Source organism: Bufo gargarizans, chromosome 2, assembly GCF_014858855.1.
Source record: "Bufo gargarizans isolate SCDJY-AF-19 chromosome 2, ASM1485885v1, whole genome shotgun sequence".
In the NCBI taxonomy this organism is placed as follows: Eukaryota; Metazoa; Chordata; class Amphibia; order Anura; family Bufonidae; genus Bufo; species Bufo gargarizans.
This window is the reverse complement of record NC_058081.1, coordinates 426,333,745-426,357,349: the sequence shown is the minus strand read 5'-3', so window position 1 is coordinate 426,357,349 and position 23,605 is coordinate 426,333,745. Positions and strand designations below refer to the sequence as shown.

Here is a 23,605-nt window from a genome sequence, read left to right as displayed (position 1 = left end):
GGATGGCTGGAGCGGTTAGCAGAGTGTCAGCTATAATATACAGCACACTCTGCTTGAAACGGCCGACATTGGTGTTGGCACCAATGTCGGCTATTTAACCCCTTTCATGCTGTAGTCCATAGGAACCGCTGTATGGAAGGCGTTAAGAGATGGAGGGAGCTCTCCCTTCGGCCTGCTGCTGTGCTGCCGATGGTTACTGTGGCAACCGTATGCCTTAACAGGCATCCGGCTTGCCTTGGTATAGCCGATCAGGCTCCTATACAGTGTACTGTAGTGTATTCTAAACCATCAGACTCACTGCATATTCAAGAACCAAGTGGGTCTGGGTAAAAAAAAAGTAAAAAAAAAATGTTAAAAAAATGTCTTATAGCCACACATTTATAGTTGATAGAAAAAATTAAAAAATTTAATAAACTACACATGTTTGGTATCATCAAGTCCGTAACAAACTGATTTATAAAAGGATCATGTTACTTTCCCTGCACAGTGAACGCCAGAAATAAAAAAGAGAAAAACTATAATGGAATTTAAATTCTTCCCACCTCACTTCCCAAAAAAGGTATTAAACGTGATCAAAAAAGTCGTATGTACCCCAAAATAGTACCAATCAAACAGTCACCTCATCCTGAAAAAACAATTACATGAGACAATTGCGCAAAAAACAAAAAAAAATGGCCTTCAGAAAATAAAGCTACAAAAACATGTTTTTTTTTTTCTAAAATGCTTTTATTGTGTAAAGCCAAAATAAATAAAAAAAAATAGACAAATTAGGTATCGATGCATCCATAACGACTTGCTCTTTAAAAGTATCACACACTCGTCTGTCAAAAGATAAATGCCGTAAAAAAATAAAATAAAAAGTGTGCCAGAACAACCAATTTTATTGGTCTATTTGCCCAATAAAGTGTAATATTGAATGATCAAAAAATATTATGTACCCAAAATTGGGACCAATGAAATTTGTCGACTCTTCTCGAAAAAATAAGCCCTTGCACAAGACTATCGGCAGAAAAATAGAAAAAATATGTCTTTCAGAACATGGAGAGACAAAAACATGCTTTAAAAAAAAAAATACTTTATGTAAAAATGAAACAAAGAAAGTAGACATATTTGATATCATCGCGTCCGTAACAACCTGCTCTATAAAAATAGCACATGATCTACCCTGTCAGATTAACACTGTAAAAAAAACTAAAAATCAAAACTGTGCCGGAACAGCCATTTTTGGTTACCTTGCCGAATAAAAAGTATAATACAAAGCAATCTAAATATCATACAGTGCTGCCCATAATTATTCATACCCCTGGCAAATTTTGACTTAAAGTTACTTTTATTCAACCAGCAAGTAATATTTTTTACGGGAAATGACATAGGTGTCTCCCAAAAGATAATAAGACGATGTACAAGAGGCATTATTGTAGAAAAAAAAAAATACCTGTGGAGACATGCAAAAAGCTGGTCTGCAACTATAGGAAGCGTTTGATTGCTGTAATAGCCAATAAAGGCTTTCCTATTGATTATTGAGAAGGGTATGAATAATTTTGAGCTGGACACTTTTTGCTCAAATGTAAATAAAAGCTGAGAATTTTTTTTTTACCACAATAATGGCTCTTGTACATCGTCTTATTTTCTTTTGGGAGACACCTATGTCATTTCCCGTCAAAAAATTACTTACTGGTTGAATAAAAGTAAGTAATTTTGCCAGGGGTATGAATAATTATGGGCAGCACTGTATGTACACAAAAATGGTACCAATAAAAACACAAGATGATTGGCAGAATAAAAAAAGAAAAAGTATAGCTTTTAGGAAATGGTGACACAGAAAAAAACAAGATTTGTTTTGTTTGGCCAGGAATGTCAGGTGACCACTCCTCTGAAGATGCTTGCTGTGATGCATACTTTCACTTTGAAGCTGCTGCACCCACACATCCACTCATCAATGGGAGCATGCTATGCTGAACACATTAGAAAAATTATATGTACACAGTATATCTCTTATGATACAAATACCTTGTGGTATTTTGGATGTATACCTAATTATTGGAGTATTTAAGGCACTAGAATTCTACTACAAAGTCCCAGTATAAGTACTATTAGGCTAGTTTCACACATGCATTTGGTGCGGATCCGTTCAGATAATGCAAACATCTGCATTTGTTCAGAACGGATCCGTTTGTATTATCTTTAACATAGCCAAAACAGATCAGTCTTGAACACCACTGAAAATCAATGGGTGACGGATCCGTTTTCTATTGTGTCATAGAAAACTGATCCGTGCCCATTGACTTACATTGTGTGTCAGAACGAATCAGTTTGGCTCAGTTTTGTCAGACAGACACCAAAACACTGTCCGCCTCCAAAGCGGAATGGAGACGAACGGAGGCAAACTGGTGCATTCTGAGCGGATCCTTTTCTATTCAGAATGCATTAGGGCAAAACTGATCCGTTTTGGACTGCTTTGTGAGAGCCCATGACGGATCTCACAAACTGAAAGCCAAAACGCCAGTGTGCAAGTGGCCTAACTCAAACCAGCAGAACTATATCTAGACCGCCAAAAAACAAAGCCGAACATATTATTTTTATTTTATTATATTTCTTTTTATGCGTGAGCTCTGCATTTGCACAGATGTCTTGCTGTAAGAAGGGACCGAGAGTAATTTGTCTTAATCTGTATGGAATGTTGTGTTTTTAATGATACATTGTTGGTAATCTGATTGATTTAGTAAAGTCTCTATATTATTATTATTATTTATTATTAAAGCGCCATTCATTCCATAGCGCTGTACATATGATAAGCGGTGCACATACATAATACAGACAATTGCACTAATCATAAACAAGACGAGTTACAAACTGGTACAGAAGGAGAGTGGGCCCTGCCCGCGAGGGCTTACAATCTACATGGACTAACTAGTAAAAACTAACTAGTTTGTTTCATAATTTAAATTTATTTGGGGAGGGGAAGACAATTCCTTAACACTTGCTCAATATTTGGGATCTTATCAACAGTATTTTAAAATTCCTACTAAAATACATTTTGTACCTCTATTACTTATTGGTAATAATGTATATTTTTCAACATTTTGTGGTAACTAAACTTACCAGAACATGAAGGCAGACTGCAAATCCGTGTAGTTTCTGGTTTGTCAGTATTACAGTTATCTGTATTGTTGTCACTTGAACCACAGAGAATGTGCCTTTCTTGAGTTCCATTACCACAAGTTACAGAACACTACAAGAGAAAAAATGTACTCGTACTAAAATAACTAGAGATGATATTCTATATAATATAAAGAAGTTTATAGATTAATGAGAAGAGGGTTTCCTTCATTCCAGGATGTACAGTACCAATAGAATGCATAAACTGTTTAAGTAATGAGGAAAGGAAAGTCATGAATGAGCAGAGAATTTACATACATTGGTATGCAAACAGGGGTGCATAGCTATAGGGGGTGCAGAGGTAGCAGTCACTACCGGGCCCAGGAGGCTGACACCTGTATTATAGAAAGTGCATGCTGGTCAAGCTACACCTCTGGCAGGAGGGAAGGGGTTAGGTCAAGAATTAGGCAGGGAGGGGGGTGTCGTTTCAATTTTTGCCTTAGGCAGCACAAAGTCAATGTGCTTCCCTGCCTCCTGGCCACAAAGCACTGAGGGAAGGGGGGCCCAAGCTGAACTCTTGCAAAAGGGCCCATGAGCCTTTAGCTACGCCCCTGCATGCAAAAGTTTGGACACAGACAGAGCTACAATGGAATGGTTTAGATCAAAGCATATTTATGTGTTAAGCATGACCCAGTCATCGATCTAAATCCCATTGAGAATCTGTGGCAAGACTTTAAAATTGCTGCTCACAGACACTCTCCATCCAATCTGACTCAGCTTTAGCTATTTTGAAGAATGGGCAAATATTTCAGCCTCTAGATGTAGGCAAAAGCAAAGTAATTGCAGCAAAAGGTGGTCCTACAAGGTATTGACTCGGGGCTGAGTACAAATGCACACCACACTTAGCAGATTTTTATTTATTAACACTTTTAAAACCATGTATCACTTGCTTTTCACTTCACATATTCTTGATACTTTGTGTTTGTCTAACACACAAAATTCCGATAAAATACCTTTAAAGGGGCTGAACCCGGACATACCCTTATTTTCACCCCGGCAGCCCCCCTGAGCCTAGCATCGGAGCATCTCATGCTCCGATGCGCTCCTGTGCCCTGCGCTAGATCGTGCAGGGCACAGGCTCTTGTGTTTTCAATAACACACTGCCGGGCGGTAACTTCCGCCCAGCAGTGTGTTCGGTGACGTCACCGGCTCTGAGGGGCGGGCTTTAGCTCTGCCCTAGCCGTTTTACTGGCTTGGGCAGAGCCAAATCCCGCCCATCAGTGCCGGTGACGTCACCGGGGTTCCTGTCAGCCCCATGGAGAGCCCGGTACGTCACCGGAACTCTGAAAAATGCCTTTGCCCTGCGCGATTTAGCGCAGGGCAAAGGAGAGCATCGGAGCATGAACTGCTCCGATGCTCATGTCAGGGGGGCTGCTGGGGTGAAAATGGAGGGCTGTCCAGGTTCAGCTCTGAACCTGGACAACCCCTTTAAGTTTGTGGGTATAACGTGAAAAAATCTGGAATTTGAAAAAAGGGTATGAATACTTTTTCAAGACATTGTAAATATAATAGACAATTTAATAATCTGTAAGGAATATATAAATCGCTTCTCAATTAAACATTAAGAATTATACATACCTGTGACCATGGTCCTGCCCTCCATTGAACAGGGCATGGTTGGCGATTGCAAGGTCTTTTAGTTTCTGGACGATTCTCACTGCAGTATTTGCTGTGCACAGATCTGTTTGTATTCTCACTTAGAGGCTGAATGCACCGTACTGTGCGACTTTGATAACCGGTTTTTCCACATGTTGTAGAGCATTGCATCCACTCTCCTGTCATCCATCTGCATGCAAACAAAAATGAATTTTAAAAAGTATTATCAAAATTGTAAAACCTTATATTCACTCAAGGGCAAAAATAATATGCACCCAGATACAAATGTCAGATTGCTGCAAATCTCACCATGAAGGCAGATACAGTATGTAAATGCTTACAGGTATGGTCCGATTAGACATTGGGTTTTGCCACAAGAGTGTGTAAAAGTGCTTCCCTTGTTGCTCTATAAAAAGGCTCTGAGAGGCTACTTTTGGGTACAGATGTCGCAAACATAAAATTTTCCGTTTGCGAGCGGCGAGCGCAAGTTTTTGCAAATGTTCGCGAACAGGCAAATCGCCATTGACTTCAATAGGCAGGCGAATTTTAAAACCCACAGGGACTCTTTCTAGCCACAGTAGTGATGGAAAAGTTGTTTCAAGGGGACTAACACCTGGACTGTGGCATGCCGGAGGGGGATCCATGGCAAATTACATAGTTGACGCAGAGTTGGATTTTAATCCATAAAGGGCATAAATCACCTAACAATCCTAATTTTTTTTGAACAACGTGGTTTAAAACATCCAGTGTGTGTATACGATCAGGTATGATGTTGTATCGATCAGGTAGTGTAAGGGTTACGCCCGCTTCACAGACATTGACAGACCAAACTCCCCTTTTAATGCACCGCAAACAACCGCAAACAAACTCCCCATTTGCACAAGGTTGGATACCAAGCTAGCCATTTCCCGTTGATGTTACAACACCAAGGGTCCCGGAAAGGTGAATTGAATTGATTTTTCGAATGGGGAGATGGTTAAAAAAAACGCTGGCTCCCTCCCCTTTGTTTGAATCCTCGGTCACTGCGTCTGCGCCGTGCAATTTACTGTCACACCCGATATGAGTGCTATTTTCTGTAGTTCTCTTCTCATCAGTTTAATCCCTGTTACATCCCATATCAGGGATTGCCTTTTGTGAAAAAAAATTTGGGCCGGGTACCTTCGACTGCCTTCACAGTGACAGACCAAACTAAACCAAACTAAATTGATTTTAGAAACCGGGAGATGGAAAAAGCGGCTTGGTCGGTCCTCTTACTCCCAAGTTGAGGCACTGCGCGTGCACAGAGCAATATGCTGTGACACCCTATATGAGTGGTGTCTTAACTAGTACGATTCCTATCAGTTTAATCCCTGTTACGTCCCCTATCCGGCGACATGTGTCGAATTGATTAACAATTGTCGAATTAACGAACCATTACGACATCCTGAAATAATTTAGTTCTAATTGTCTGCATTATTTCTGATAAACTATTAAGAGACTTTATTATGATTTTTTTTATTTTATGTATTAAAAACCCATACAACTTAAAAAAAGAAAATTAATGTTTTTTTTCTATGAAAAATTATCCAGCCGATCGCTTTTAGTCTGATCATAATGAAGCAACGGCCTTATAATCTGGGGCGTGGCAACATTGCCAACACACTCATAGAGGTGATGATCGCTTCATTGTGATACGCAAGCCCCCTCACCATAACAAGGTGACGATCACAAAGGGGAATTGACACTTGTATGTGCCTTTTTTTTTTGTTTTGTTTTTGCAGCCACAGTGCAGCACCAGAAGCCAGAAAAATTAGGCATGTACATGCCTGAAAAATCAGGTATTGTTGCAGCCGTAAAAATTGATGTTTTCCAGGCAGAAAGGTGACTAAAATATTGCGTCATGAACCCTAGTTGGAGGCGGAGAATTCACGAAAGTCATTCGGTATGCAGACATTAAATACAGCAGCGTGGGGACCATTTTGAGGTCAAGGCATGTCATCAGGGCTTTTAGTAGTCAAACGTATCCCCCACTGTCAGTCCCTTCGAGATCCATGCCTCATTCATCTTAACCGCCTCCGGACCGCCTAATGCAGATGTGCGGTCCGGAGGCGGCAGCGCTGCGCAGAGTCACGCGAGATGACGCGCTTTGCCGGCCCGCGCATGCGCAGTTCGGGCCGGAATTTCGTCAAGTGGGGTCGCGTCATCAGCTTGCCAGCCAATGATTGCGGCTGGCAAGCTGATGATTTAAAAAAAAAAACAATCAGAAGCCACATAGCAGATCATATTAGTAAATATGATCTGTTATATGGCTGCCTGCTCCTCTGCTGCTCCTTTTCATCGGTTGGATCCAGCAGAGGAGCAGGCTTCACAGTGAGTAGCACCAACACCACACTTTAGCCCCAGATCAACCCCTGCACCCCAATTAACCCTTTGATCACCCCTTTGATCGCCCCTGTCAATCACTAGTGAAAGGAAAAAAGTTATCAGTGTAAACTGTCACTTTTTTTTCCCACTGGTATTGACCGTTAGGTTTTAGGATAGTTTAGGCCCCTTGGTTAGGTAGCTCAGGGATCAGTTAGCGCCCAGCCCACCGCACCGCAGTCACTGATTCGCTGATTAGCGTATCGCTAATCAGCATTTGTACTTTTATACTATCTGGAAGTGATCAAAACTGATCACGGTCAGATCTATAATAGTATTAGTGTCACTTTAGTTCGCCCTCCACCCAAAACGCAGTGTTTGCCCGATCAGGCCTGATCGGTCGCCCACACGTGCGCTCGCCCACACCCGCCCCACCGCAGTGACAAAAATTTTATTTTATTTTTTATCACTGCACATTCACTTTACATGCGCTGCGGCGATAAAAAAAATCAGTTTTGATATTTTTATCAACCGCAGCGGCCTCCGGTACTTTGCTAGCCTCCCATTTGTAAGACAGGCTTGCTTTTTTTTCTTGGGTAGTCTCAGGGAATACTCCTAAATTTAGTTGCCCAAATGTCAAACAGGGGGTATTCTTCTGAAGAGGCCTACAGGCTTCTGACCCAGTCGGATGAGGAATGGGAACCCTCATCTGATGAATCTAGCGGGTCAGAATACGAACCTGTAGAAAGCAGTGGCTCTTTGACCCAAAGTTCGGACGAGGAGGCTGAGGTCCCTGATAGCACCAGGCGTACCCGGCCCCGTGTCGCTAGACCACAGTTTGCGCAGGATCCGCTTCAAGAGCAGCAGAGTGGGGCTGGCTCTGTCGGATTACGTGGTGAGGCATACACCAGCAGCGCAGCCCTCCCTGGACCTAGTACCAGCACTGCCGTACAACCTGGTGAAGTGGCGAGCACCAGAAGGGCAGTTGAAGCTGGTACGGTGGCACGAGCAGTAGTGACCCCGTCGCAGCCACCGCAAAGACGTGCCCGTAGAGCCCCTAGAATCCCAGAGGTGCTGGCAAACCCTGATTGGCAGTCCCCAACTTCAGCCGCACCTGTAGTTCCCCCTTTCACCGCCCAGTCTGGAGTTCGGGTTGAGACAGCTTAGATCGGTTCGGCCCTGGGATTTTTTGAGCTGTTCTTGACTGCGGAGCTCTTAGACATAGTCGTGGCTGAAACAAACAGGTATGCCACACAATTTATAACCGCCAACCCGGGAAGCTATTATGCCCAGCCTGTCCGGTGGAAACCAGTCCAAGTTTCCGAAATTAAAATTTTTCTGGACCTTCTCCTCAACATGGGTCTAACTAAAAAGCATGAATTGCGGTCATATTGGTCCACGAACCCAATTCATCACATGCCCATGTTCTCTGCTGCTATGTCCAGGGCACGTTTTGAGGCCATCCTGCGTTTCCTGCACTTTAGCGACAACACCGCCTCCCGTCCCAGAGGCCACCCAGCTTTTGACCGGCTCCACAAAATTCGGCCCCTCATAGACCACTTCAACCAGAAATTTGCAGATTTGTATACCCCAGAGCAAAACATCTGCGTAGACAAGTCCCTAATACATTTTACCGGGCATCTTGGCTTCAAACAATACATCCCAAGCAAGCGGTATGGGGTCAAATTGTATAAGCTCTGTGAAAGGGCCACAGGCTATACCCACAAATTTCGGATCTATGAGGGAAAAGATCAGACCCTGGAGCCGGTCGGTTGCCCTGACTACCTGGGGAGCAGTGGGAAGACAGTCTGGGACTTGGTGTCACCCTTATTCGGCAAGGGGTACCATCTTTATGTGGACAATTTCTACACAAGTGTGGCCCTCTTTAGGCATTTGTTTCTAGAACAGATTGGCGCCTGTGGCACCGCGCGAACTAGTCGCGCGGGCTTCCCCCAACGGCTCGTTACCACCCGTCTTGCAAGGGGGCAGAGGGCTGCATTGTGTAACGAAGAACTGCTCGCGGTGAAATGGAGAGACAAGCGTGACGTTTACATGCTCTCCTCCATTCACGCAGACACGACAATACAAACTGAGCGAGCAACCCGTGTCATTGAAAAGCCCCTCTCAGTCCACGACTATAACCTTCACATGGGAGGGGTGGACTTCAATGACCAGATGTTGTCTCCGTATTTAGTTTCCCGCAGAACCAGACGCTGGTATAAGAAGGTGTCTGTATATTTGATTCAATTGGCTCTGTATAATAGTTTTGTTCTCTACAGTAAGGCTGGGAGAACTGGATCCTTCCTCAAATTTCAGGAAGAGATCATCGAGAACCTCCTGTATCCAGGAGGTTCCGTGGCCCCATCCACCAGTGTAGTTAGCCGTCTACACGAGCGACATTTCCCCAATGTCGTTCCTGGTACCTCAACCCAACCGTCACCCCGAAAAAGATGTTGTGTCTGTAGCAGGAGTGGAATAAGGCGTGACACCCGCTATTTCTGTTCTGACCACCCTGCTCTATGCTTTGGAGAGTGTTTCCGGAAGTACCACACACAGGTACACCTAGCATAGGGATCACATTTCACCAGGACAGGCACACAGGGCTATTAGGGCCCATTCACATACAGCTGCTGCAAACGTCTCCTTTCACCTGGGACAAAGTGCATAACGCACTTCGCCACATCTTTGGGCGATTTGCGCTTTGCACATTGACCCATGGGGAAGGAGAGGTTTGTTCTATAAAGGTAAAAAAAAAAAAAAAAAACACCAGTAAGCAAAAAGGTTAATGTTTAGTTCAAAAAGTTTATATGTTCTGTTCCAAAGTTAATAAAATTATTGCGTTGCGGCCTGGTTTTTTCTTTTTTACCTTCCAGGTGGACCAACCGATCGACTAGCTGCAGTACTGATGTGCATTCTGACAGAAGCACTGCGCTGCTGTCAGATATTACACGCAAGTCGGTGTATGCGGCGCTGCAAGACGAGATTTTTACTCTGCAGTAAAAGATGCGTTATCCAAGGCATACGAGCTGAGGAGGAGGCGGCGTTCCTATGCTTTGGCAAACACTTTGTATATAAAAAATAAAAATAAAAAAATCCCGGCAATGATTTATTCATCCACATCGATTGATGTGAATGGAGAAATCTGGTTTGCCAGGGCATACGAGCTAAGTGGGTATGGATGTTGGGCGGAGCTCCTATGTCCTGGCAGACGCCTTTCCCCTCCTTTTTTTTTTTTTGGCAGAGATTTTTTCATCCACATCGATGCGAATGAAGAAATCTGTGCCGTTCATTTTTTTCTTTCAGCCCAGAGGCTGAACGGAAAAAAAAAATTTCATTACCTGTATGCTCAATATAAGGAGAATAGCAGAAACTCCTAATGCTGGCCATACATGTAATGATTGCGGAGACACTCAAATACCAGAGCAGTACAAACACCCCACAACTGACCCCATTTTGGAAAGAAGACACCCCAAGGTATTCGCTGAGGGGCATATTGAGTCCATGAAAGATTTAAATTTTTGTCCCAAGTTAGCGGAAAGTGAGATTTTGTGAGAAAAATAAAAATCTATTTCCGCTAACTTATGCCCAAAAAAAAATTTCTAGGAACTCGCCAGGCCCCTCATTGAATATCCTGGGGTGTCTTCTTTCCAAAGTGGGGTCACATGTGGGGTATTTATACTGCCCTGGCTTTTTAGGGGCCCTAAAGCGTGAGAAGAAGTCTGGGATCCAAATGTCTAAAAATGCCCTCCTAAAAGGAATTTGGGCACCTTTGCGCATCTAGGCTGCAAAAAAGTGTCACACATGTGGTATCGCCGTACTCAGGAAAAGTTGGGGAATGTGTTTTGTGGTGTCATTTTACATATACCCATGCTGGGTGAGATAAATATCTTGGTCAAATGCCAACTTTGTATAAAAAAATGGGAAAAGTTGTCTTTTGCCAAGATATTTCTCTCACCCAGCATGGGTATATGTAAAATGACACCCCAAAACACATTCCCCAACTTCTCCTGAGTACGGTGATACCAGATGTGTGACACTTTATTGCAGCCTAGGTGGGCAAAGGGGCACACATTCCAAAGAGCACCTTACAGATTTCGCAGGGCATTTTTTACACATTTTGATTGCAAAGTACTTCTCACACATATGGGCCCCTAAATTGCCAGGGCAGTATAACTACGCCACAAGTGACCCCATTTTGGAAAGAAGACACCCCAAGGTATTCCGTGAGGGGCATGGCGAGTTCCTAGAATTTTTTAGTTTTTGTCGCAAGTTAGTGGAATATGAGACTTTGTAAGGAAAAAGAAAAAAAAAGAAAAAAATCATCATTTTCCGCTAACTTGTGACAAAAAATAATAAATTCTAGGAACTCGCCATGCCCCTCACGGAATACCTTGGGGTGTCTTCTTTCCAAAATGGGGTCACTTGTGGCGTAGTTATACTGCCCTGGCAATTTAGGGGCCCATATGTGTGAGAAGTACTTTGCAATCAAAATGTGTAAAAAATGCCCTGCGAAATCTGTAAGGTGCTCTTTGGAATGTGTGCCCCTTTGCCCACCTAGGCTGCAATAAAGTGTCACACATCTGGTATCACCGTACTCAGGAGAAGTTGGGGAATGTGTTTTGGGGTGTCATTTTACATATACCCATGCTGGGTGAGATACATATCTTGGTCAAATGCCAACTTTGTATAAAAAAATTGGAAAAGTTGTCTTTTGCCAAGATATTTATCTCACCCAGCATGGGTATATGTAAAATGACATCCCAAAACACATTCCCCAACTTCTCCTGAGTACAGCGATACCAGATATATGACACTTTTTTGCAGCCTAGGTGGGCAAAGGGACCCACATTCCAAAGTGCACCTTTCGGATTTCACCGGTCATTTTTTACAGATTTTGATTGCAAACTACTTCTCACACATATGGGCCCCTAAATTGCCAGGGCAGTTCCTAGAATTTTTAATTTTTTGTCGCAAGTTAGTGGAATATGAGACTTTGTAAGAAAAAAATTAATAAATAAATCATCATTTTCCGCTAACTTGTGACAAAAAATAAAAAGTTCTATGAACTCACTATGCCCATCAGCGAATACCTTAGGGTGTCTACTTTCCGAAATGGGGTTTTCTACTGTCTGGGCATTGTAGAACCTCAGGAAACATGACAGGTGCTCAGAAAGTCAGAGCTGCTTCAAAAAGCGGAAATTCACATTTTTGTACCATAGTTTGTAAACGCTATAACTTTTACCCAAACCATTTTTTTTTGCCCAAAATTTTTTTTTATCAAAGACATGTAGAACAATAAATTTAGCGAAAAATTTATATATGGATGTTGTTTTTTTTGCAAAATTTTACAGCTGAAAGTGAAAAATTTCATTTTTTTGCAAAAAAATCGTTACATTTCGATTAATAACAAAAAAAGTAAAAATGTCAGCAGCAATGAAATACCACCAAATGAAAGCTCTATTAGTGAGAAGAAAAGGAGGTAAAATTCATTTGGGTGGTAAGTTGCATGACCGAGCGATAAACGGTGAAAATAGTGTAGTGCAGAAGTGTAAAAAGTGGCCTGGTCATTAAGGGGGTTTCAGCTAGCGGGGTTGAAGTGGTTAAAGGGACTCTGTCACCAGCATTTCACTTTTTTTACCTTTCCCACTGCTCTCTAGCATGCTTACAGTTAAATCAAAACGTTACCTCTGGCATCTTTCCTGCTCTTATAAATCCATCAAAAACGATCTTAATAAGATATGCAAATGAGCGCTCGCAAGTGCCCAGGGGCAGCGTTACTCTCTTAGGTGCCCTGCTTGCTCAGCCTTTTCATTGCGTCCCTACGCCCCGTCCTACCCTCCGCCCGCCCATCCTTTCCCTCTGACCACCTTTCTCATAGCTTGTTATTCCGCTGATATCCCGCGCATGCGCACTCCGTCCGTCGGCCAGCGCATGCGCACTGCGATGCCCATTCCTTGTACGGCATCATAGTAACTATTGCGCATGCGTCGGCTAACTACGCGAAAACTCAACAAAGGAGGCGGTCCATCGACGCATGCGCATTAATTACTGTGATGCCGTACAAGGAATGGGCATCGCAGTGCGCATGTGCCGGCCAAAGGAATGAGTGTGCAGGCGTTGACACAGTTGTTGAATATGACACATACTAAAATACCCTGTTTCCACCAAACAAATTCAAAACTGAGATATCACATGAATCATGGTGGTGGCTCTTATGGGCAAAGTACAAAACATGGAACAAAAAAATCCACATATAAGATCAATCACAGTATATTGTAACGTCAGATCACATTTTTTTTTATTTAGGCCGGTGGGAAAGCAACTGCCTAGCTGAAACATCCAAAAGGATTCTCTACGAGTAGTTTTTTTTCTTATAATCTCCTCGTCTAATTGGGGTAGTGACCCTTTCCCCACCTTGCGCTGAAAAGAATGTGAGGTCTCCCTTGTGAACTATGGCAAAGTTTAAACTGGCTGCTGACACGTTCCTTGTTTTAAAATGTGGGATATCTGATAAAAGCTCTCTTATTCTTGTTTTTATTTCTTTTAGGTTCAAGATATTGGAGACATTTCGCAATTACTGACATGTTGAGGTTGGTTGGATTTAAGACTACAATTAACCCAAATAGTGGCTTCCGAGTCAAATACTGTAGGTTACAGTGATAGAAAACAAAGGGTGGTTTTTAACAGTACACACTCAGATTGAGTCACCGTCACTAGTGGGGTACCACAGGGGTCAGTATTGGACCCTATTCTCTTTAATATATTTATTAATGATCCTGTAGAAGGCTTTCACAATAAAATTCAATTTTTGCAGATGACACTAAACTGTGTAACATAATTAACACGCAATAGGACAGTATACTACTACAGAGGAATCTGGATAGATTGGAGGCTTGGGCAGATAAGTGGCAGATGAGGTTTAACACTGATAAATGTAAAGTTATGCACATGGGAAGGAATAATGCAAGTCACCCGTACATACTAAATGGTAAAACACTCGGTAACACTGACATGGAAAAGGATCTAGGAATTTTAATAAACAGCAAACTAAGCTGCAAAAACCAGTGTCAGGCAGCTGCTGCCAAGGCCAATAAGATAATGGGTTGCATCAGAAGGGGCATAGATGCCCGTGATAAGAACATAGTCCTACCACTTTACAAATCGCTAGTCAGACCACACATGGAGTACTGTGTACAGTTCTGGGCTCCCGTAAACAAGGCAGACATAGCAGAGCTGGAGAAGGTCCAGAGATGGGCAACTAAAATAATAACTGGAATGGGGCAACTACAGTACCCTGAAAGATTATTAAAATTAGGGCTATTCACTATAGAAAAAAGACGGCTGAGGGGAGATCTAATTAATATGTATAAATATATCAGGGGTCAGTACAGAGATCTATCCCATCATCTATTTATCCCCAGGACTGTGACGAGGGGACATCCTCTGCGTCTGGAGGAAAGAAGGTTTGTACACAAACCTAGAAAAGGATTCTTTACGGTAAGAGCAGTGAGACTATGGAACTCTCTGCCTGAGGAGGTGGTGATGGTGAGTACAATAAAGGAATTCAAGAGGGGCCTGGATGTATTTCTGGAGCGTAATAATATTACAGGCTATAGCTTCTAGAGAGGGGTCGTTGATCCAGGGAGTTATTCTGATTGCCTGATTGGAGTCGGGAAGGAATTTTTTATTCCCCAAAAGTGGGGAAAATTGGCTTCTACCTCACAGGGTGTTTTTTTGCCTTCCTCTGGATCAACAAGTGGGGAAAATCGGCTTCTACCTCACAGTTTTTTTTTTGCCTTCCTCTGGATCAACTTGCAGGATAACAGGTCGAACTGGATGGACAAATGTCTTTTTTCGGCCTTATGTACTATGTCACTAGTTCTGGGCTCGTGTGAACAAGGCAGAAATAGCAGAGCTGGAGAGGATTCAGATAAGGGCAACTAAAGTAATAACTCAAATTCATGGACTACAGTACCCAGAAAGATTATCAAAATTAGGGTTATTCACATTAGAAAAAAGACAACTCGGGGGAGATCTAACAACTATGTATGAATACATCAGGGGTCAAGTACAGAGATCTCTACCATAATCTATTTATCCCCAGGACTGTGACAAGGGGACATCCTCTGCGTCTAGAGGAAAGAAGGTTTGTACACAAACATAGAAGAGGATTCTATGTTTGTGTACAAACCTTCTTTCCTCTAGACGCAGAGGATGTCCCCTTGTCACAGTCCTGGGGATAAATAGATTATGGTAGAGATCTCTGTACTTGACCCCTGATGTATTCATACATAGTTGTTAGATCTCCCCCGAGTTGTCTTTTTTCTAACGGTAAGAAGAGCAGTGAGACTATGGAGCTCTCTGCCTGAGGAGGTAGTGATGGTGAGTTCACTAAAAGAGTTCAAGAGGGGCCTGGATGTATTTCTGGAGTTTAATAATATTACATGTACCGAACATTAGGTTTTTCGGCAACCGGCCCAAATCCAAACATTTACGTAAAAGTTCGGGTTCGGCACTTTCTTGGCGCTTTTTAAAAGGCTACACAGCAGCCAATCAACAAGCGTCATACTACTTGCCCCAAAAGGCCATCACACCCATGCCTACTAATGGCATGGCTGTGATTGGCCAACTGCAGCATGTAACCCAGCCTCTATTTAAGTTGGAGTCACGTAGCGCTGCCTAATCACTCTGCTCGGATTAGTGTAGGGATAGGCTGCAGTTGTTGTGAGGGAGATATCAGGGAGAAATCTTATGAAGAACTGCTTATTTACTCAGCGATCTACAGCAAATGTGTTTTGTGGGTGCAGTGCACAATTTTTTTAAGTCTGCCCTGAGCCAACTACTACTGAAAACTAACTTTTTTTCCTTCAGTTAGTTAATATCAATACAATACATCAGCAGCCATTTTATGCAACGATATTGCACCAGCACAGGATATCTGCATGTCTGCAAGTCCAGAAATACTGCTTTGAGACACTGGGGTTACATTTTTTTTTATTTTTTCATATAAAACACATCTAGAATTAGACGTGCATAATGGAGTGTCACATTTAGGCCAGAAATACAGCTTTTTACTTACTGGGGTGAAAAAAAAACACATCTGTTTCATATAATGCACATCTGGGATTAGACATGCATAAGTGATTGTGAAATTTAGACACAAATACGGCTTTCTCATACTGGGGTGAAAAAACCCCCCATCTGTTTCATATAGTGCACATCTAGGATTAGACATGCATAAGTGAGTGTCGCATTTAGGCCAGAAATACAGCTTTTGCTTACTGGGGTGAAAAAAAACACATCTGTTTCATATAGTACACATCTGGGATTAGACGTGCATGAGTGACTGTGAAATTTAGGCCACAAATACGGCTTTCTCATACTGGGGTGAAAAAAAAACATCTGTTTCATATAGTGCACATCTAGGATTAGACGTGCATAGGTGAGTGTGACATTTAAGGCCAGAAATATGGCTTTTTGCTTACTGGGGTAAAAAAAATCCTCTGATATACTGCACATCTGGGATTAGACATGCATAAGTGAGTGTGACATTTAGGCCAGAAATACGCCTTTTTGCTTACTGGGGTGAAAAAACCCTCTGATATATTGCACATCTGGGAATAGACGTGCATAAGTTACTGTGAAATTTAGGCCACAAATACCGCTGTCATATAGAGTAAAAAAAATAATAATTTGAGTGCAATACCCTACATCAGGGTTTTTATTTTTTAACAGACTTAACCACTTTTTACTTTGCTTGGTGAACGCTAACTATGAGGCAAAAATCTAATAAGGGATGCGGTCATGGTCGTGGTGATGGTGTTGGTGGAGCCTCTGGTGCAGGGAGAGGACTTGGCCGTTCTGCCACAGCTACACGTCCTACTGAACCAACTACCTCAGGTCCCAGTAGCCGCCAGAATCTACAACGATATTTGGTCGGGCCTAATGCCGTTCTAAGGATGGTAAGGCCTGAGCAAGTACAGGCGCTAGTCAATTGGGTGGCCTACAGTGGATCCAGCACGTTCACATTATCTCCCACCCAGTCTTCTGCAGAAAGCGCACAGGTGGCGCCTGAAACCCATGCCCATCAGTCTGTCACATCACCCCCGTGCAGATCGGGGAACCTGTCTGAGCCTCAAGTCATGCAGCAGTCTCTTATGATGTTGAAGACTCTGCTGGCAGGGTTTCCCAAGGGCATCCACCTAGCCCTTCCCCAGGGGTGGAAGACATAGAATGCACTGACTCACAACCACTTATGTTTCTTGATGAGGACGTGGGAATACGACCTCAGCACGTCTCTGATGATGATGAAACACAGGTGCCAACTGCTGCGTCTTTCTGCAGTGTGCAGACCGAAAAGGAGGTCAGGGAGGAAGACTGGGTGGAAGACGATGCAGGGGACGATGAGGTCCTAGACCCCACATGGAATGAAGGTCGTGCCACTGACTTTCAGAGTTCAGAGGAAGAGGCAGTGGTGAGACCGAGCCAACAGCGTAGCAAAAGAGGGAGCAGGGTGTAAAAGCAGAGCAGCCGTCGCTAAAACAGTTCGCCTGCTACTGGCCACCGTCACCAGGGAGCGAGCACACCAAAGGCAGCTTCAAGGAGTTCCCTGGCATGGCACTTCTTCACACAATGTGCTGACGACAAGACCTGAGTGGTTTGCACGCTGTGCCATCAGAGCATGAAGCGAGGCATTAACGTTCTGAACCTTAGCACAACCTGCATGACCAGGCATCTACATGCGAGACACGGGCTGCAGTGGAGTAAGCACCTTCAAAACCAAGAAAGTGCTCAGTGATCTACTGGCCTTTGAAATGCTGTCATTCAGGCTGGTGAAGACAGACAGCTTCAAACAGCTCATGTCGCTTGCTGTCCCACAGTACGTCGTTCCCAGCCACCACTACATCTCCAGGAGAGCCGTGCCCTCCCTGCACAACCAAGTATCGGATAAAATCAAGTGTACACTGCACAACGCCATCTGTGGCAAGGTCCACCTAACCACAGATACATGGACCAGTAAAAGCACAGCCAGGGACGCTATATCTCCCTAACTGCACACTGGGTAAATGTAGTGGCGGCTGGGCCCCAGGCGGAGAGCTGTTTGGCGCACGTCCTTCTGCCGCCAAGGATCGCAGGGCATCATTCTTTGCCTCCTCTTCCTACTCTGCTTCCTCCTTCTCTTCTACCACCTTCTCATCCGGTCAGCGAGAGACCTTCACCACCAACTTCAGCACAGCCAGGGGTAAACGTCAGCAGGCTGTTCTGAAACTGATGTGTTTGGGGTACAGGCCCCACACCGCGCAGGAGTTGTGGCGGGGTATAGAACAACAGACCGACGAGTGGTTGCTGCCAGTGAGACTCAAACCCAGCCTGGTGGTGTGCGATAATGGGCGAAATCTTGTTGCAGCTCTGGGACTAGCCGGTTTGACGCACATCCCTTGCCTGGCGCATGTGCTGAATTTGGTGGTGCAGAAATTCATTCACAACTACCCCGACATGTCAGAGCTGCTGCGTAAAGTGTGGGCCGTCTGTGTGCGCTTCCAGCGTTCTCATCCTGACGCCGCTTGGCTGTCTGCTCTACAGCGTAACTTTGGCCTTCCTGCTCACCGCCTCATATGCGACATGCCCACCTGGTGGAACTTCACCTTGCACATCCTGGAGAGACTGTGCGAGCAGCAGCAGGCCATAGTGGAGTTTAAGCTGCAGCACGCATGGGTCGCACTGCGGAACAGCACCACTTCACCACCAATGACTGGGCCTCCATGCGAGACCTGTGTGCCCTGTTGCGCTGTTTCAAGTACTCCACCAACATGGCCAGTGGCGATGACGCCGTTATCAGCTTTACAATACCACTTCCATGTCTCCTTGAGAAAACACTTAGGGCGATGATGAAAGAGGATGTGACCCAGGACGAGGAGGAGGAAGAGGGGTCATCTCTAACACTTTCAGGCCAGTCTTTTAGAAGTGGCTCAGAAAGAGGATTTTTGTAACAGAAGAGGCCAGGTACAAATTTGGCCAGCCAGGGCCTACTACTGGAGGACGAGGAGGAGGATGGGGATGAAGCATGTTCACAGAGGGGGGGGGGGGCATCCAACGCAGCTCGGGCCCATCACTGGTGTGTGGCTGGGGGATACGAGGACGCAGACGATACGCCTCCCACAGAGGACAGCTTGTCCTTACCTCTGGGCAGCCTGGCACACATGAGCGACTACATGCTGCAGTGCCTGCGCAAGGACAGCAGAGTTGCCCACATTTTAACATGTGCTCACTACTGGGTGGCCACCCTGCTGGATCCCCGTTACAAAGACAATGTGCCGTCCTTAATTAACTCACTGGAGCGTGATCGGAAGGTGCGCGACTACAGGCACACGCTGGTAGACGCGCCCCTGAGAGCATTCCCAACTGACGCCGGGGGACAAGTGGAAGCACAAGGCGAAGGCAGGGGAGGACGAAGAGGTCGCCAACGCAGCTGTGTCAGCGCCAGCACCTCAGAAGACAGGGTTAGAATGGCCGACATGTGGAAAACCTTTGTCACCTCGCCGCAACAACCGGCCCCAACTGCTGTTATCAAGCGTGTTAGCAGGAGGCAGCATTTGAACAACATGGTGGAACAGTACCTGTGCACACGCCTACAAGTACTGACTGATGGTTCTGCCCCATTCAACTTCTGGGTCTCCAAATTGTCCACATGGCCAGAGCTTGCTCTGTATGCCTTGGAGGTGCTGGCCTGCCCTGCAACCAGTGTACTCTCTGAACGTGTATTTAGCACGGCAGGAGGCATCATTACAGACAGCCGCCTGTCCATAGCCAATGTGGAAAAGCTCACGTTCATTAAAATGAACCAGGCCTGGATCCCACAAGACTTGTCTGTACCTTGTGCAGAATAGACAGTTCTAACAGCCTCAAACATCCATCCTTGTACTCAAGTGCACTTATTCATTTTTTTTTTTTTTTTTTATTTCCCAATATTTTGGGGGATACCCCTATGTAAAAATGCTAAATAACACACATCTGTGTTGGCTACCTATTCCTCCTTCGCCGCCGCTTCTACCTAGACCGCCACGTGAGCCTATACGGCCACATCCACCCATTCACTGCCTCCTCAACCTCTTCTTCCTACATCATTCCTAATTTTTATATTTTAAGGTCTTTTATGTTTTTTTAATTCATTTCCCTTTACACATTTGTTTGCAGATCATTTGCCATGCTCTTAAGCACATTCTTCTGCATTTTGCAGCCCTCTAGCTGTTTCCAGGGCTATTTTAGAGCCATTTTAGTGGCCAAAAGCTCGGGTCCCCATTGACTTCAATGGGGTTCGGGTTCGGGTCAAGTTCGGGTCCCAAACCCGAACCCTTTTATTTTTTAAGTTCGGCCTAACCCGAACGTCCAGGTGTCCGCTCAACTCTAATTACATGTTATAGTTACTAGAGATGCGTGGTTGATCCAGGGAGTTATTCAGATTTTTTTTTTCCTCTAAAGTAATTAAAATTGGCTTCTACCCCACATGTTTTTTTTTTGCCTTCCTCTGGATCAGCTTGCAGGGTAACAGGCTGAATTGGATGGACAAATGTCCTTTTTCAGCCTTATAAACGATGTTATTATGTAAGGATGTATTCATATGGTAACGTATTATTAGACGTTATGGGGGTCATTTATGAAGCTAAAATATGCCTATATTAGTTGTATTTCAGGTGCAGATTGCATTCTGCAATTTTTCCCTTCTCACGCCAAGTCAAAAAAAGTGGGCGTGACATGGACGGGGAAGAGGATGGGCTGGCAGGCCAGTCTCATTTACCATTTTCTATGTCTGTTTTAGGTGTAGAAAAAGGTCTAAATATAAGACAGCTGGGAAGCTGTCTTACATTTAAAAACAGCGGTGGATCCGCCAAAGTTATGTAGAGGCCAGCGCCTCTTCATACCTCCAGCAGATCCACCGCCAGGTATAGGGGTTATAAAGACTGGCATCTAAAACACCACTCTTAATAAAGGTGCCCCTATATGTGTATTACCAGTGAAACTGTTGTTTAGTCACTTACCTCGGAAACAAGGTTTGGCTCCTATTTTTGTATAAATCTAAGTAGGGGAAGGAGTCTACAGTAAATTTTGTAGATACTGTACTGTATGTGCTTTGCACATAACATAGCTCAAATCACCTCTCCCAAAAACAACTACCTCCCATGTAAAGGGTGACTCCGGCTTCACAATATTTATGTGGTAATGTTAGGATAGATCAACAATATTGCATCAGTGGGTCTCTGCCATCTGCTGTTTTGTTGGTGCTTGCGATCTACTGCATGCACAGCAGTCTCTTCATTGTATACAGCCACAATGTCTACACACAGTAGTAGAGGTGATGCAGCATAACTACAGCTAAGCCTATTGAAGTGAATGATACAAGCATGAAATTTTACTTTTGCACTACCACAGCACTAACACCAATAAAATGATTGTATTTCCTACCCTGACATTACCACAATAATATTGTGAAGCAGGAGTGATCATTTAGTCTACCTTGCACATAAAAGAGCATAATACCACCTACCATTTACCATTGAAAACACCACAATTTTTGTTTTAACAAAAATGTATTTACTTCACAACTCCAATTGGTCAACGTACCACACCGGACTACAAGAGGCACCTAGGATTTGGAGCAGGGGCATAGCTAAAGGCTATGGGAAGCTAGCCTTCGTGCTGACTAAAGCAAAAATTGAAACGCACCCTCCCCCTATGCCAAATTCCTAACCTAACCCGTTGCCTCCAGTGAGAGGTGTAACTTGACCAGCATGCACTTTCTATAACACCAGTGTCTTCTTATGTGGCACAAGGGTCTTTGGGGCCCATCGGGCTCCTGGGCCCAGTACCGACTGCAACTTCTGCATCCCGTATACCTACGCCCCTGATTTGGAGGAGGAAAATAAGAAAATATTTTTTTTTTCATTATATCTCAGAGCAGACCCCTAAAATCAAATCCCCATTCTTCATCAGACTCTAGATCAGAGCCTAAAATCTAGATCAGAGCCGTATTTGTGACTTTTTTACTCCTTAAGGACCAGGCAATTTTTTGCAAATCTGACCAGTGTCACTTTAAGTGGTGATAACTTTAAAACGCTTTGACTTATCCAGGCCATTCTGAGATAGTTTTTTCGTCACATATTGTACTTCATGACACTGGTAAAAAGAAGTAAAAAAAATATATAATTTTTATTTATAAAAGAAATTGCAAATTTACCAAAAATTTGTAAAAAAAATCGCAAATTTCCAAGTTTCAATTTCTCTACTTCTGAAATACATAGTGATACCTCCAAAAATAGTTATTACTTTACATTCCCCATATGTCTACTTCATGTTTTCATCATTTTTGGGGATGTTACAAGGCTTAAAAGTTTAGAAGCAAATCTTGAAATTTTTCAGAAATTTTCAAAAACACAATTTTTAGGGACCAGTTCAGGTCTGAAGTTACTTTGTGAGGCTTATATAATAGAAACCACCCAAAAATGACCCCATTCTAGAAACAACACTACTTAAGGTATTCAAAACTGATTTTACAAATGTTGTTAACTCTTTAGGTGTAACACAAGAGTTAGTGGCAAATGGAGATAAAATTTCTGAATTTAGATTTTTTGGCAAATTTTCCATTTTAATCCATTTTTTCCAGTAACAAAGCTAAGGTTAACAGCCAAACAAAATGCTATATTTATTGCCCCGATTCTGTAGTTTGCAGAAACGCCCGATATGTGGTCGTAAACTACTGTACAGGCACACAGTAGGGCGTAAAGGGAAAGGTGCGCCGTATGGTTTTTGGAAGGCAGATTTTTCTGGACTGGTTTATTTATACCATGTCCCATTTGAAGCTCCCTGATGCACCCCTAGAGTAGAAACTCTATAAAAGTGACCCCATCTAAGAAACTACACCCCTTAAGGTATTCAAAACTGATTTTTACAAACGTTGCTAACCCTTTAGGTATTGCACAAGAGTTATTGCCAAATGTGGATGAAATTTGAGAATTTTTTTTTTGGGCAAATTTTCCATTTTAACCCATTTTTTCCAGTAACAAAGCAAGGCTTAACAGCCAAACAAAATGCTATATTTATTGCCCCGATTCTGTAGTTTGCAGAAACACCCCATATGTGGCCGTAAACTACTGTACAGGCACACACTAGGGAGTAGAGGGAAAGGTGCGCCGTATGGTTTTTGGAAGGCAGATTTTGCTGGACTGGTTTATTTACACCATGTCCCATTTGAAGCCACCCTGATGCACTCCTAGAGAAAAAACTCCATAAAGGTGACCCCATCTAAGAAACTACACCCCTCAAGGTATTCAAAACTGATTTTACAAACTTTGTTAACCCTTTAGGTGTTGAACAAGAGTTACTGGCAAATGGGGATGAAATTTTAGAATTAAAATTTTTGGGCAAAATTTCAATTTGAATTCTTTTTTTTTTCCAGTAACAAAGCAAGGGTTAACAGCCAAACAAAATGCTATATTTATTTCCCTGATTCTGTAGT

At 43.5% G+C, this 23,605-nt stretch overlaps 1 protein-coding gene across 1 annotated transcript in view; it reads right to left on the bottom strand.

Moving 5' to 3' along the window:
• LOC122928255 (A disintegrin and metalloproteinase with thrombospondin motifs 2-like) overlaps window positions 1–23,605 on the bottom strand; it is a 670,803-nt gene that overhangs the window by 121,392 nt on the left and 525,806 nt on the right. The window contains exons 19-20 of the mRNA XM_044280912.1: window positions 4,738–4,945; window positions 3,103–3,232 (exon numbers count right to left, since the gene is read on the bottom strand). Of these exons, the coding sequence (XP_044136847.1) occupies window positions 3,103–3,232; window positions 4,738–4,945 (338 nt within the window). The remainder of the gene's footprint in view (window positions 1–3,102; window positions 3,233–4,737; window positions 4,946–23,605) is intronic.